The following is a 15916-nucleotide window of genomic DNA, read 5'->3' as shown; positions in this document are numbered from 1 at the left end:
TGTACAGTATGGCAAAAGACATAGAAGATGATAACAGTGAGTAGATCAGTTTTTTCAATATTTTTTAATAATTTTGTATTATGCTGATTTTTGCACTCCATTCATAATTTCAGTTTCACATTCAGGAGGATTTTTTTTATTTTGTAATGGCAAAATTAAGCCAAAAAACTGGTAATAAATGTAAATGAAAATATTATGTAAATGATGTAGTATTGAGTTTAATTTAGTCTAGTCCCGATATATATATATATATATATATATATATATATATATATATATATATATATATATATATATATATATAAATGTGTGTGTGTGTGTGTATAATCTACAGAATTTTTCCGGAATCTCAAGATATTTTAATGGCAAAGCTACAGAAAAAATGGGTTAGGAACCTGGCAACACTGATTCCAACACACACACAGACACAGAATTCCTAACTCTTCGAATTTGTCTTCTCGCAAATTTATAATAGCACAAAGGAAAACTGTTAGTTCTTTTAACATTCATAAGGTTTTGTTGGTAAGAGAACTGGGTAGGACACGAAGTAATGGGTTTAAACTTGATAAATTCAGATTTAACAGGGACATAGGCAAAAATTTGTTTACTAACAGGGTTGTGGATGAGTGGAAAAGGCTTAGCAGTCATGTGGTGAGTGCCAATACAATTGTCACATTCAAAAATAGATTAGATATATTCATGGACAGCGATACTAGGTGGGGTTAGATACACGGGAGCTTAGGCTAAAAGGAACTGCCTTGTATAGGCCTACCGGCCTCCTGCAGATTCCAACATTCTTATGTTCTTATTAGGCTCATATTTCTCATACACAAGGATACAACAAATGAGTGATTCAAAGTTAGATTTTGAAGCTGAAATCGCACTATCTCTACTCAAGCTTAAATTTACATGATCCTTTCAAAAACTTATCCCTTGCATAATTGTAGAACTCCCTTGCACACACATATATGCATGCATATCTATATACATGCTTTTGTCCAAGTATAGTTACTGTTGTAGGTCACGAGACAGGTCAGATACCATTTTGATGTCTTGTGGGCCTTTTCTGGGTTGTGCTTTTGGAATGCCTGGTTTTGGTTGCAACTCTCATCTATATCTCTATATATAGGCTGTTCTTCTCCGCCTGATGCTAAACTCCTATAACATTCCAAGTGGAGCCTTCACATTGTATGAAACCTCTTTGAATTTTCTTACAAAGTCTCACCAATTTAATCAATCTCTCAGGAACCATCTGCCTTTTTTTTCAACTCTGTCAAATGCCTTGCTTAAAACTTTATACATATGTGAGCTACCTCAAATGCCAGCCGTCTTACTCTTTTGGGTTTACTTTATGATAATTGTAAATATGAAAAGAACAATGCTTTATAATGCATGGTAGTTAGCTCTCATTGTTGTTCATGGAACACAATAATTCTCTCTCTCTCTCTCTCTCTCTCTCTCTCTCTCTCTCTCTCTCTCTCTCTCTCTCTCTCTCTCTCTCTCTCTTTTCTGGGTTATAATGCACTTTCTCTTTGCCTGTATAATTTGATCTAGCATGGGTGATTTATCTAGCTTTACCTAGTGTCTGCACAAGCTGGTGTAATTGGTTATGTTGGGTTTTGATGGCTTTGCATGATGTATTTTTTGCTTCCTGCTTTATTAAACTATCCAGGTCCAATGGCTGTTAGTGATGAAGGCTACAGGTACATTTGCACGTTTGTCGACTTCTACACAAAGTTTGTCGACTTTTTCCCACTTAGAGATCAGACAGCTTATGGGGTGTCCAGGTGCATACGCTCCTTTATCCACAGGTAAATTTTTATCATTAGTTTCCACACTTGGATGAAATATTTACTGCCATGTCATCACTACTTTTGAATGTAATTTCAAATAGTCAGTTTGGATGCTAAACAATCCATCTTAAAAAAGGTATCCTGATGTCAAGATTAATTTAGTTTTCATTGTTTTCCTTTGATGTTTACCTCATCATCACCGTGACTGATTTTTTGCCTTCAAAAAATATGCAAACATTCAACAATCTGATGTAATAAACAAAACATATTCATCATTGGTAGAATCATTAAAAAAAAAATCTGTCATACAATCCATCCACGATATTTTCCCCATTTTGAAAATTAGTGAAACGGAATGAGTCCAAGCTGTGAGTTTGCTACTGGTAATCATTATTTATTTAATCATGTATTACCACAATTGTTTTGAGGTTGCAGCATGTTTTGTCATCAATGCATGTAAAAGTCCGTGCAGTTGTACCACTCCATATATTTCTCTCTGTTTGTTGCTTCTCACAACTGTTTTATTTCATCAATTGTATTTCAATTAAAAGCTCACTTTAGTTCTTGTATAAAAGTTATTTGCCTTGCCATATTGTTTGAACTAATTATGAAATTTAATCATAACCATCAATTGATTATGTTTAGGCATAATATAAGAATGTGATACAAAAGATGCAGATTTTTCTTCATGTGTAATGACATCTGCTTTCCTTAGGTGGGGCAAGCCTGCAAGGATCCTGACTGATCACGGACGTGAGTTTTGTTCCTCGGTAAGTCTTTATGTTACTGTTATTTCTGTTGTAATTCATGGAATGGTCATCAGGATGTAATGTTATATTCAGGTATGCCTGAGAGGTGCATTATTACCAATACAGTTGTCAGAGGAGGACATTTACATCATCTAATGCTTCGTTAGCTCTAAGATGCTGAACAAACTTCAGGTATTATTAACCATGCAAACAAATGATACTATTATAACACCTGTTGTATTACTGCTGCTACTTTGACTTCTTCATTCCCCACAGATCAACGAAGAACTCTGCAAGTTCTACGGGATCCGGAGGAGTATCACGTCTGCCTACCATCCGCAGACTAATGGACTGGCAGAGAGAATTAACCAGACTCTGGAGACCAGGCTTTCCAAGCTCTGCAACGCGACCAAGAACGACTGGCCAAACTTCCTGGATGAAATCGCCTATAGCATCCGCACCCAAAAGCAGCGGACCACCGGGTTCACACCTTTCCGGTAGATGTTTGCTCGTGAGCACCGGCCACTTCACCAGGTAACCACCAGTGTTTGATTTAATATAAGAAATCAACTCCTATTGGTTCCATTAAAATATGAAGCCATCACTTTCAATCACAAACCAAAAAAATATGAAGAGTTGTTCTTGTGCCTAATGACCGTAATTTCAGTTCAATTGAAATAAATATTTTTAGGAAGAAATTACATTTGCTCCTGAGGCTTCTGCACAACCAGAGGGAAGGAGTACCACACCAGAAGTAAGTAGAAAGTAGATTCATATGTAATGTGCAAATTCTGGAAGAAAAGTGTATATCTCACAAGAATTGAAAAACATGTCTAGTACCTCTCAAGTAATCTTCTTTTGCAGTTTCTTTTTGTTACAGTTCTTTGAAGAACTTGTTGAACTGCCCTCTTCCGAGGACATTGCGGAGTGTGTCAAAGAGCAGGACCAGAGGCGTGAAGAACTGCACTCCAAGGTCTGGCTGAGGACGTCATGTTATATTTCCTGATGCTAATGTTCTTAAGTCTGGCAGTAGTACCGAAGAAAAATACCATAACTTTTACATTGATGCTATAATTTATGTTTCAGCAAAGTACATTCATTGCCAGATTGACTCTCTGCTTTAGCCCGACTTTATTCGGTCTCCAAACTATTTCAATGTAATGACTACAGATATATGGCCAGATTAAACACTCGACGTTTATTCCAATTCAAGTCCTGCTACATAGGATCATTCTTTCATCCATATTGTACCATACATTACAAGCATCTTTTGCACAAGGAAATTTATATTTCAGTACAATTAATCCGGTCATCATAGTGCTATCAATGCTTATGCTTTTACTTTTATTATGCAGCGGGAACAGAGAGTTGAAGCAGCCCAAGAAAAGCAGAAGGCTGAGTACAGGAACAGGAAAGCAAGAGGAGTGAAGACCTTCAGCTTCTCTGTAGGGATGAAGGTTCTTAAAAGAAACCTTCGCAATGAGACTCGGAAGGGTGGGATAATGGAGCAGAAGTGGACTGGTCCAAACAAGTGAGTACTGATGTTAAAGGAATTGTATTTTTGTGTGTGCTCCATTTTTGTCATTTAGGTTTCTGTAACCTACTGACACTCAACAGAGTCCTTGACATCGACTCCTCAAACCGTGTGGCACTTGAGGCTGTGAGCAATGGGAAGAAGCTCAAGAGCCGTACTCCATACAACAACCTGAGGCCATTCCTCCAGAGCCAGTTGCACTGTGACAGGTGTGTACAGCTATTACCAGTTGTGCGGTTGTGATGTGGTGTTCCTTTCTTATATTTAACTATATGTTCATACTTCATGTGCTTATTATGCTTTACTTTGATAAGTAAGTAATTTTCATTGCATATGGTTTGAGCTGTCAACTTGTTGCAATTTATGGCTGTGTTTGCATGTAATGTTAAGCATTTTTGTAACAAGTGTAGAAAAATCTTGAACATGTAATGATAGCAGGTAATTATCATAGTGTTGTGTTTCACTAACCTGCATATAGCTTGTACTGAGGTGTAATTACAGTAATCACTCATAGGTGAGTATTTTTTTCCCAGCTCATCAATATATAATTGAAAATCATTCATATCTTACTCTCTTGTCAGGAGGGTTCAGAGTAGAAGAGGAAGGTAGGCTTTATCTATAAATTATAATTTTTCATGAACCATCTTTCAGACACTTATTGGACCACAGAGATAGACTGCAGCCCTCCAGCATTCAGGGACCTGTGCAGCCATCACCTGACACCTCACAGTAAGGAGTCACTTACATAACTATATTATTTTTTTTTTCTGACTCAGAAATTTGTTGTGCGAAGTTTCTGAGCTTGAATGAAACTAAGGGAAACAAACAAGCAAACCAGTGAGGGTGATATAGTTTAAACTTTTTGACATACTTGATTCTAGGAATTGTTTCCCGGAATCCCGGACAATTTTCAAGGTTTAATAATCCTTGGATATTTTTGCACATCCATCCCAGGAAATCCTGGAATGAAATTAAGTACAAAAATAGGGGCAAATTTGACTGCAGGATGGTTGTGGACTTGTGGTTCTATTTATATTCATATACAGGGTGTCCTGTGAGGAATGTTTTGTATGTGTGTGTGTGAAGGAAGGATTTACTGTTTAGGTATTCTCTTGAGTATTATAAAGCAGCCATGGCACTCCCGTAACAGAGCTCGTATAATGAACACCATGTTTGCATATTCCACGTTGCTGTATGTATACGGCATTGAAATGAGCGTAACAACTTAACAAAATTACAAAAAAAAGTAGCACACTTTCCCTCCTCGCGTGAGTGGCCGACCAGTGATGGTTGACAGTAAACTGTCTGTTTGTCTGTCTGTCTGCCTGCCCACACAACTGAACAGTGTTGTCATAGTTCCCAATGTTTTAGCTACTGATTATTTTTACTACATTTCCTGTCATTAAGTTCTCTTTTCATTGCACTGAGTATAAATGGAAACACCATCATCATCTTTCATCGACGCCTGCTCCTGGGAGCTCCCACAAAAGGATGGCCATGGCAGAAGAGCTTCCAACTTTCTCTATCCCGACCCTATCCTTGCCTGCTCAAAGTTCCCCACTGATTTTTCACCCCTCTCCCTCACATACTCTTGCATCCTATCTCTCCATTTCACTGGAGGTCGTCCTCTAGCATTCCCTCCCTCTATCTCACTCACATACACCCTTCTGGTCATCTTACTCTACTCCATTCGCTCCATGTGGCCAAACCACTTTAAAGTCTGTCATTTCATTTGTTCCACCACTCCACACTTCTTCCCTTCTCCCCCGTGACACATTCCAAAACGCTCATACACACTTTCGTATCTCATTCCATCCATTCTACTCACACCACAAGCACTCCTCAAATAACTCATTTCCACTGCCTGCACTCTAGACCTCTGACTTTCATTCCAGGCCCACGTTTCACTTGCATATGTGAGGGTTGGTACTATTATTGTATTTCTCAAATCCCTCTTTACCTCCATGCTCACACTTCTGCCATTCGTGATTCGTCCCAAAGACCCTACCACCCTTCTTCCTTGCAATGCCCTTTCTCTTATCTCTCCCTCCATACCACCATGCTTACACATAACTGATCCAAGGTACTTAAACTCGTTGACCTTCTCCATTTCTTCACCATTCAAAATTATTTTGCATTCCTTTTCACATTCAATTCCCATTCTATATGGGGATACAAAATCGACAACCTCACTTCTACTTCGCTCACAAACCATCACTTTACTTTTGTTGACGTTTACTTTCAGCTTTATCCTTTTACAGACACTATCAAAAACACTGACCAAATTTTGTAAGTCACTTCCATTTTCTGCAATGAGCACTATGTCATCAGCAAACAGTATTGAGTTCAGTACCCACTTCCTTCCCTCAGCAAACATTTTTACTCCAAGTTCCCCAACTTTGCCCTTCATTTCTCTCATGACGCCATCCATATAAATATTGAAATAGAAACAAATTTATTTTTTTATCAACGATAATGAACTATAATTTACATTGTCATTCGCATTGGAATTCAGAAGTAGAACAAATATAAAGTAGTAAACGAAGCAAATTTTATCTCTTATTCTTACTCCTTTTACTTTGTTGAGGAACAAAGTGTATGCTGAAAATTTTGGAATAAAACATTAAGTGGAATTAATCAGACAGTCAATCTACAGTAATATTTCTGCATATCTATTAATGTTAAGCACATAAAAAATCTGAAAGGGAAGCTAGACAATTGAAAATCCCGGGAATTCCAGGGATACCATGATTACGGCTATTTTTTTCCCGTAATCCCGGGACAAAGGTAAAGGTCCAAGACGATAATCCCTACTTGATACCCAGGTATTACTCACGCCCAACTTTTCGGGAAAGAAAGTATGCTGTTAAAATTCCTCAGCGTATGTGCTAGACATTTGTTGTGTTAGAAAATTGACAATACTGTCCACTTTAGATTGTGGTGACATTACTGCTGTTTATAATATACAAAGGGGTTCATACTGCATCTGCAAAACTTTGAGCTGAGCCATGATGCAGTAATGTAAACACCCTAACACATCATTCACCCTTCCCAAGGTTGCCTGCTGAACTGAATAGCCTGGAGGGACAGCAGCACTGTGAAGCTCGCCTGGCTCCTTCCCTGCAACGAGAGGTTCCCCTGGCCCCTGCCCATGGAAATCCAAGTGAAGCGGCAAGGGAAGTATCCATTGAAGGGAAGTGGTTGACAGACCTCCACATAGATCATGCACAGCATTTGCTTGGAATCAGTTTCCTCAATGTTTCAGGTTTCCAGTCTACTGTTGTCTTTCAAACTGCAAAATGTGTGCATGTTAAAAGTCCCAGTAATTGCTTTGTCCAAATTTTACATGTACACAACAATCACTGGCTTACAGTAAGTAACCTTCAATGTAATGATAACACTGTCAAGGTTTATGACAGCTTAAACAACAGCTTGGGAATCTCAAACAATTTTGATTGCCAGCTGGCTGCTCTACTAAACTGTAGTTCACAATTTAAAGTAGAATATGTAAAAGTTCAGCAGCAGGAGGGATACTCAGATTGTGGTTTGTTTGCTATTGCTTTTGCTACCAGTCTTTGTTTTGGCATCCCACCTGCAACTCAAAATTTTGTTCAGAAAGACATGAGGAGCCACCTTGCATCCTGCTTTCGGAAGGGGGTACTGGAACCTTTCCCAGTCTTTCCCTCTACCATTACCCCTACAAGTAGCAAGTGTTATGTTGTGGATTTGTGTTTACAGTGTAGGAGGCCCAAGTCTGACAATGGCAGTTTGATCAAGTGTATGTTGTTTAACAGCATGTATCATGCTACATGTGTGGGGGTTTCTACTGACATTTTTGTTTGTGCTGCATGTCAGCAGGAAATAATGTACCTTTATATATTTCTCTCTCTCTCTCTCTCTCTCTCTCTCTCTCTCTCTCTCTCTCTCTCTCTCTCCTGTGGCAGAGTCCCCCGTCGTAGGTGTGACTATTGTTATACCGGAGCTGTAGTTGACGACATCACAGCTGCCCTGGATAAGGTCTCTGCTGAGGCTTCTAATGACTCCCTGTTTGTTCTCCACACAGGTACGAATGCCATCACCACAACCCGGTCTGAGGAACTGCTGGACAAGTACTCTAGGCTTATCCATCAGTACAAATCTAAATCCCCCTAACATTTCGATTTCAGGAGTTCTACCACGGAAGTGGGCAGATAGTGACTTCTTCAGCAAGGCTTTCAGCCTCAACAACTGCTTACAGACTCTTTGCAGGGAGCTTGACGTTGAGTTCTTTAATGCCTGGGACAATTTCTATGGCCAGAGTGAGCTCTTCCACAGGGGCGGAATACACCTGTCCCCCACTGGGGCAGCCAGATTCGGAAGGCTCCTAAACGACGCAGTACGTGACACCCGATCAAAAAAACTCTCGGCCACGTCCATCCAACCCGCCCGTGTAAATAGACGCCACGCATCGCAACAAACGCGAGACTGTGAATCCGCAAGTACCACCACCTCAATTACCAAGCCTCAAAATAAAGTCCTTAGTTTCAATGCGCAGAGCCTAAGAAACTTCGATGAATTGATATGTATTGCTCTAACAGAAAATTTTCTACGTCATTGCTATAACAGAAACATTTATCAACACCACAAATATTGATTTAAGTTCAGAATACAATATAGATGGCTACAGACTCTTCAACTAAAACAGTGTTAACCGTAGAGGTGGTGGGGTTTCCCTTTTGGTCAAAAGCTATTTGCGACCCACTGACAGAACACCAAGAGACAGTAAAGTTGAACATTTGTTCGTGCGAGTAAATATTGCAAAAATCAATTTAAATATATCTGTTACCTACAGACCTCCAGGGGAAATCACTCCAAGAATATGTTGAAATGTATGCCGTTTTAAGGCAGTCACTTAACCCGGGAAAGCCCAGTGTCACCTACTGGTGACATTTTTTTTAAATGGTCATATCTCTAACCCTTTACAGACATTTGCATTGATCATTCGTTTATAATGTTGTTTTGTAGTGCCCCCAAAACAAGCAAATAACGTCTGGACATTAATTTTCCTCTACAAACCTATCGAGAAAGGTTCGAGCCGTCGTCGAAGGATATAACCTTCACTGCATAATTATTAGTTAGGGTAACTGGCGATCAGCGGCACGCACTCCTCCTCTCTCCTATCCGTTGCTTCTCTTACCCCCTCCGGCTGCACGAGGTAACCCCCACCCCCACCGCGCTGGGCGAGGTTAGTCATCTGATACCCTTCGCCCTGCTCGCAGGTAAGCGCTGTTCTCCCTGGATATAACTTCCCAGTTAAAATTACAGTGTTCACATGATTTATAAGGGTTACCACAGTTAGTCATCTGATACCCTTAGCCCTGCTCACAGCTAACAGTGGGTGCCCACGGCACCTTCGCCGTCCCTGTGAATGGAACAGCCAGCCCAGGAGCCATGAGACATCACCTCGCTGGCAGATAAGTCATCCCTCAATGCCTGTAACCACCACCTCCTCAGTCGTATTGGGAAGCCCCTTTTAATTTATTTCCCCAACACACACACTAGTTAGGATGGGTGTCAAATCGTTGTGTTTGTAAGGGGTTTAGCGATCTTCCCCCCTGTCGTGGCCTCTGTGACGCATCAAGATACGTAGGGAAAAGTGCTGATGTGAATGTCGCTAGACGAGTTTCGTGACTGGTAGAAGGAAGGGGAGTGTTGCCGTCGCCTATATATTTATAAATGTTTATTCCCCCCATTTATTTGTATGTATTGCATTATCTTGTAATATTGGTAATAACAGAATAATGACAGGGTTGTGACTATAGAGGCCTCCGTCGCCCTTGGTCCTTTTAAGACTCACTGTCCCGTCGCCGTTACAGGATAGGTTGAGTTAAATCGTCTTCCTCCCCCCCATCCCCCTCTTCAAGGGGTGGCAGATTATTTATAAATACCCAGTGTCCTAATAAACCGAGACCATATAATGTAACACTGCTTGTTTCCTCCCTACCCTACAATATATTCCACGTTAATCAATTGTAGGAGTCACCCTTACTCCTTCCTCCTTCGTGTCGTACTTAAAACGCTACCAAAATTTTTTTTTCTCCATTAACACAGACACGAGGAGAGAGTAGGGTTGTCAGAGTAATTTAACGTTCTCTTGATTGTCTTAGACTCCATTCCACACCGCGAATTGGTTTCGCAGTTATTTTTTTTTATTATGGTTTTTAGTTTTTTCTTGTGAGCCTCCACACACTCAGTGGTGCCTTAAATGAAGAGCAGGAGAGCCGAGGGCATCACAGTTTAACACTTCTGTTTTGTATATTTCAGCTCTGGGGAAAATAATATTTTGTTTACGTTAACTCTGGCATCTGATGAAAGAACATGTAGTGCTCCTGTTTTTTATCCCCCATTACCTATGCCAAAACAATGTATTCCTGCAATATAAAAACAACTTTAAATAACTTTTCCTCTGTGTTTCTCAACAGTTAAATGCTTAATGAAAAACCTAGTGAGTGTAACAGCACAATGAGTATTTGTTACTATGAGGTAATCTCCATGAAACTCACGACTGTCACCTCGAGGTGATATTGGACATACACTCAACAATTCAGTCTTTTTCCACTGAGTGCGGATCATTGTTTTCTGGTTTCAGTTTGACTCGTCATGAGACTGCAAAAATACTTGAGCTTGTAATGAAGAATTTGATACACCTGTTAAGTGTTTTGAATATCTATAATTCAATTATGATAAATTTTCTTGTGGCTGAGTGGTTAGCGTGCGGGCCCCACGTGCACAGCGTTCTGAACGACGCTATTTCGAATCTGCCACTAACACCTGGGATTTTCAGTCACCACCGAGTGGCCTAAGACTACCCCCATGCTGTCATGAAGACCACCCATCAACCCACACTATAGACAAATAGTCCAAGTCATTCAGGAATGAGCTCTTGTGTTGAGCATGAGCCAAGAAAAGATGGCGCCACTATAAACACTTGCCTGCACCAAGATGGGCTGGGGCCGACCACCAGGCCCCTCAAGATAGCCTACCGGTGCTACAGGCTCCGATGTAAAAAAAATATAATAATATAAAAAATAAACTAAATCTCCCACAAATATTCTTTGAATAAAAATTCATGTACTAAACAAAACTCGCAAAGAAATGAAGGTGTTCATTTCTGTTCTGTTGTTGAGAGTACTTGACACCTAAGTACATTCGCATTTTTTAGCGAATCAAAACCGGATGTGAACAATTAATATGTTTCAAGCAGTTATTAGAAGGAACATATTCTCTGAAATTCATCACTATCTCCACACTTGTGACACTTTAGATCTGCTGGGAGTCGGCAAATTGGGGATGTCAACGAGATGTCCAGGTGGTGGGGGTGTAAAGAGGAGAGTACACTAGATGGTAAGGAAGACCATGATGGTGTACGCACAAAAGTGCCCTGCAGGAAAGCCAGAGTTGCTGAGTTTCATGAACTAACCACTAACCAGTCAGGTGTCGGAAATGTAAAGCTGTTCTCCGTGTTCACAGTTGGTATGCTCTCATACAAAACAAGAGTCTGCGGCACTTAGTAAAAGGAAACTCTTCATTGCAATTTGTCCACTATTCATGGAATAATGATATTTTCCAAAAAAAATGTTTTTCTTTGAGTTATATATTTATTTCTGTTCTAATATAATTATGCTAAAAAACACATAACTTAATACTGAAAGGAGACATCTTGACATGAATACAGAAAACATTTCTGGAATATAAAGAAAAGTTTTTTTTTAACGACTTCGTTGTGTCATTGCCCAATGTTACCTCTAGGTGACACCCTTTTTGTGCAAAAAGTAAAATATATAGAAGAAAAATTTCTCCGTAAAAGTTGCTTAAAATTGCTTTACCAAATATATATATATTGTAATTGGACAAAGAAAACTTGATAAAATATGAAATGGGCTTTCTTAGGTTAATAACAGCGACTCACTGATATTAGGAGACTTTAACCTCCCCCATATCGACTGGGTAACGCTGTCAGGTACAGAGGGAGTCACATAGAATGATCGAATTTTCAGAAAACTACCTAAGCCAAATGGTATCTGAACCAACTTGACAAAATAACTTACTAGACCTTGTTACAGTAACCCTAGATAGGTCCTTGCGATCATAAATCAGTGTTCGTCGACATTAGAGCTCGAACAACAATGACTGAAAATAAATTAAAGGTGCCAAATATCAAAAGAGCTAATTTCGTAGAAACTTCTTATTCAAGAATAAAGATGTAATAATTCCGCTCTACAATAGTTTAGCCAGACCCCACTTGGAAAATGCTTTATAGTTTTGGTTTCCCCACCATGCAAAGGACATTGCTAAATTAGAAGGTGTTCAGTGTCGGGCAACGAAAATGATCCCTTCCTTGCACAACAAACCCTACGAAGAGAGGCTTTCCACCCTTAACATGTTCTCTCATGAGAAACGTTGCCTCCGAGGAAAAGTGATCGAATGTTTTAAAATACTTGATGGTTTAACGAATGTAGACAGATCAACATTGTTTATGATCGATGACACTTTGCGTATGAGGGACAATGGCATAAAACTCAAATGTAAATTCAGACTGCACCAAATTTTTCTTCACTAACGTTGTAGTGCGAGAATGGAATAAGCTCCCACCGTCAGTGGTCCAGTGTAACACGATTGATTCCTTCAAAAACAAGCTTGACCGTCACTTCCTTCAACTAGAGTTGAAATGCATCGTTTTAGAGCCTTCTGATTAATGTAGAATCGCTTAGGTTTAAGGACAGACCACCAAAACTGGACCATGGGGTCTGTGTAGTCTGATTTTCTATGTAAATCTCTCTCTCTCTCTCTCTCTCTCTCTCTCTCTCTCTCTCTCTCTCTCTCTCTCTCTCTCTCTCTCTCTCTCCATTATATACACTGGATATATCTTTTTGCTAGTTTATTTGGTTCATTATTTTCTTCTCATTTTATTATATATATATATATATATATATATATATATATATATATATATATATATATATATATATATATATATATATATATATATATATTGAAAACCACTGCCCCAGGAGAAGGCCACAGCAGGAGAGTCGCCATTTATACCTGTACTTACATTCCCTCCTTGCAGGCGGTGGTTGAATCGACAGAGTAACAGCACCGCGTTCAGGAGGACGCGAGTTCAATCCCCGCCCGGTGCCACCAAGCTGGGATTTTTCAGCCGCCGCCGAGTGGCTTAAAACTAACCACATGCTGTCCAGAAGACCACCAATCAACCCGGACTCTAGATTCTAGGATTAAAGATGAGCTCCGGTAGGGCAGCATGAGCCAATGTAAGATGGCGCCACTATAAACACTCGCCTGCGCCAGAACGGGCTGGGCCGACCATCAGGCCCCACCGGAAAGAAGCCTTGGGTCGACCATAAGGCCCCACCGGGAAGAAGCCTACCGGCGCTATATGCCGCGACGTATAAAAAAAAAAAAAAAAAAAAAAAAAATTACACTGGCATATGACCACAAATGTTGCGCCGACTAAACAAAACTTTTTATCTTACGCTCTTCGATTCCCGGGTGGAGTGGAAAAATTTGGGTGGCTTTTCCAATACCCTATGCCCCTGTCCACCCAGCAGTGAATTGGTACCAGGTATTAATTGGGAGTTGTGTCCCGTCTCCTGGGATCTGTTCCCTTCTATAATTCCTTCCCCTCCTGTCTCTCTCCGGCAAACGACCATAGATGTTGCGCCGACCAAACAAACTTTCCAACTTTTCCTCTAACACTCCTCTCGCTCCTTTCTCTCACAAACTGCAGCACTCAGTTTCACTGGGGGTCGTCCTCTTGCAGTCACCGCAGCAATCCTACTGGTGAACGTCCTCTTCATCTTTTCACTCTCCAGCATCCTTTTTTATGGCCAAACCATCTCACGGTACTGCGTTTAACCCTCTCAATATTTCTACGTTTCATACCTTCGTCTGTACTTGACATACCTACCATAATTGTTATATACACTTTCGTTACTTTCACCATCTATTCTCCTTCCCCCATAAGCTCTTCTTAGGAATCACATTTCTACTGCCTGTATCCTGGATCTTTGGCTTTCATTTCCTGCCCACGTCTTGCTTGCATAAGGGATCATTGGCACAATTATTCCGTCACGCATTCCCTTTTTCACTGTCATGTCAACTGTCCTTTCATCATACTCTCCGGGGACCCAATCACTCTTCTCCCCTGTACAGATCTTTCTCTGGTCTCACCTGTCATGCTTCCATGTCTGCACAGGATCAAACCTAGATACTGAAATTCATTCACCTCCTACATCCTTTTTCCATTCAGCTTAATGTTACACTCTTTTGGACATTCAACTTTCACCCTGTATGAACAATTAATATTAACCACTTCACTCCTGCTTCTCTCAAATACCAACACCTTTCTTCTGTTGCTGGGAAGCAGTCCTGTGAAGGACCTGTCATATGTGTTGACTAACCTCCATTGCAGTTCTTTTGTCAGGCACTCGACCGCTGACATATACTGGGCGACAATGAGTGGCTTAGCATCCATGACACCCTCGCCATGAGCGGCTAATACTCCTTAGAGGAGAGGGACCCAGAGCTGGTGTTCAGTAATCTTTCAAATTTCATGTTCATGATTTGAGAATGATTTCCTAAGCATTTCCGATGATTATTTATCATCTTTGTCATAGTGTTATTTATAACATGTTCATGAAAAGTGAAATATTTTCAATGCTTTCCTCTTCACCCCATTCTTCAATATATATTGTTTTTCAGCAAAGGAAGCAGCTCCAGGGTAAAAATAAATTCAAACAAAAAACCCTGCTATTCGCTGCCCCTGCAAAAAGATCGAGTGTCATAGAATGGTCAATTATGGAAGGAGAGCCGTTGCGATACTCTCCTCTTGAAAGAGCTCAAGTCATAGGAAGGAGGAAATACAGATAAAGGAAGGCTGTTCCAGAGTTTACCAGTAGAAATAATGAAAGATTGAGGATACTGGTTAACTCTTGCATAAGTGATATGGATAAAAAAGGATGAGCTGCAGTAGAAAGTCGGATGCATCAGGGCGGCAGGAGGAGGGGAGGCATGCAGTTAGTAAATTCAGAAGAGCAGTGAGGATGAAAGTAGCGATAAAAGATAGAAAGTGAAGCAATATCGGGGTGGAGTTTGAGGGGAGGAAGCTTGCGAGAAAGGGGCGTAGTCACTTCTCCTACAAACCTACAATAATTGTAGTACTGCCACATATCCTACACATAGGTGTAGTTATATTTTCTACACAAAAACAAGTCTCCAGCTTATTTCCTACACAAAAAATGAGTTCCCTACAGGGCACATCTCCTAAAAATTTAGCATGTTTCGAGTAGTGACATATTTCCTACAGAGATACAGCATATCTCCTACACACAATAATCTGTTCTGTCACATTTCCTACACTGTGTAGGCGCACCCCCCTAGTGGGGCGCCTCTGTACTCAATACACTCCTGACGACCTTGACCAGTCAACAAGTACTTAGCTTGTTATACGTCCGTTCTGCGCAGTATCGTTCACATTCAGACATGAGTCGAGTTTAGTCTCGACCCAGCAGTATTTGTTTCTCCATTCGACGGGACAGACGGCATATTTTGTAGTCCACAGCTCCTGGACCAAGCATGGCTAGTATTGAGGGGAACATCCGCTTCAATGCAGTGGTTTACACAGACAACTCTGGATTCCGGTACCTCCGAAATGTGGCAAGAAACAACAAACTGTACCTGCGTTGCATTCAGCACCCCAGTTGTGGAGGAAGATCCGTATTGTCGGAGGTAAAGACAGTTGTAAAATGTGGTGGTGTGAGGTGTTGTTCTGTGACCACAAC

At 40.5% G+C, this 15916-nt stretch overlaps 1 protein-coding gene across 1 annotated transcript; it reads left to right on the top strand.

Moving 5' to 3' along the window:
* Nucleotides 1-2845: 2845 nt before the first annotated feature.
* Nucleotides 2846-4809, top strand: LOC126990394 (uncharacterized). The gene is made up of 4 exons (XM_050849015.1): nt 2846-3515; nt 3898-4073; nt 4160-4285; nt 4728-4809. The coding sequence occupies exons 1-4, from the start codon at nt 3372-3374 to the stop codon at nt 4807-4809; spliced, it is 528 nt and encodes a 175-aa protein (XP_050704972.1). The 5' UTR covers nt 2846-3371.
* Nucleotides 4810-15916: the final 11107 nt, after the last annotated feature.

Source organism: Eriocheir sinensis, unplaced genomic scaffold, assembly GCF_024679095.1.
Source record: "Eriocheir sinensis breed Jianghai 21 unplaced genomic scaffold, ASM2467909v1 Scaffold161, whole genome shotgun sequence".
Classification (NCBI taxonomy): domain Eukaryota; kingdom Metazoa; phylum Arthropoda; class Malacostraca; order Decapoda; family Varunidae; genus Eriocheir; species Eriocheir sinensis.
Note: the sequence above shows the minus strand (reverse complement) of the source record. Positions and strands in the feature narration are given on the sequence as shown.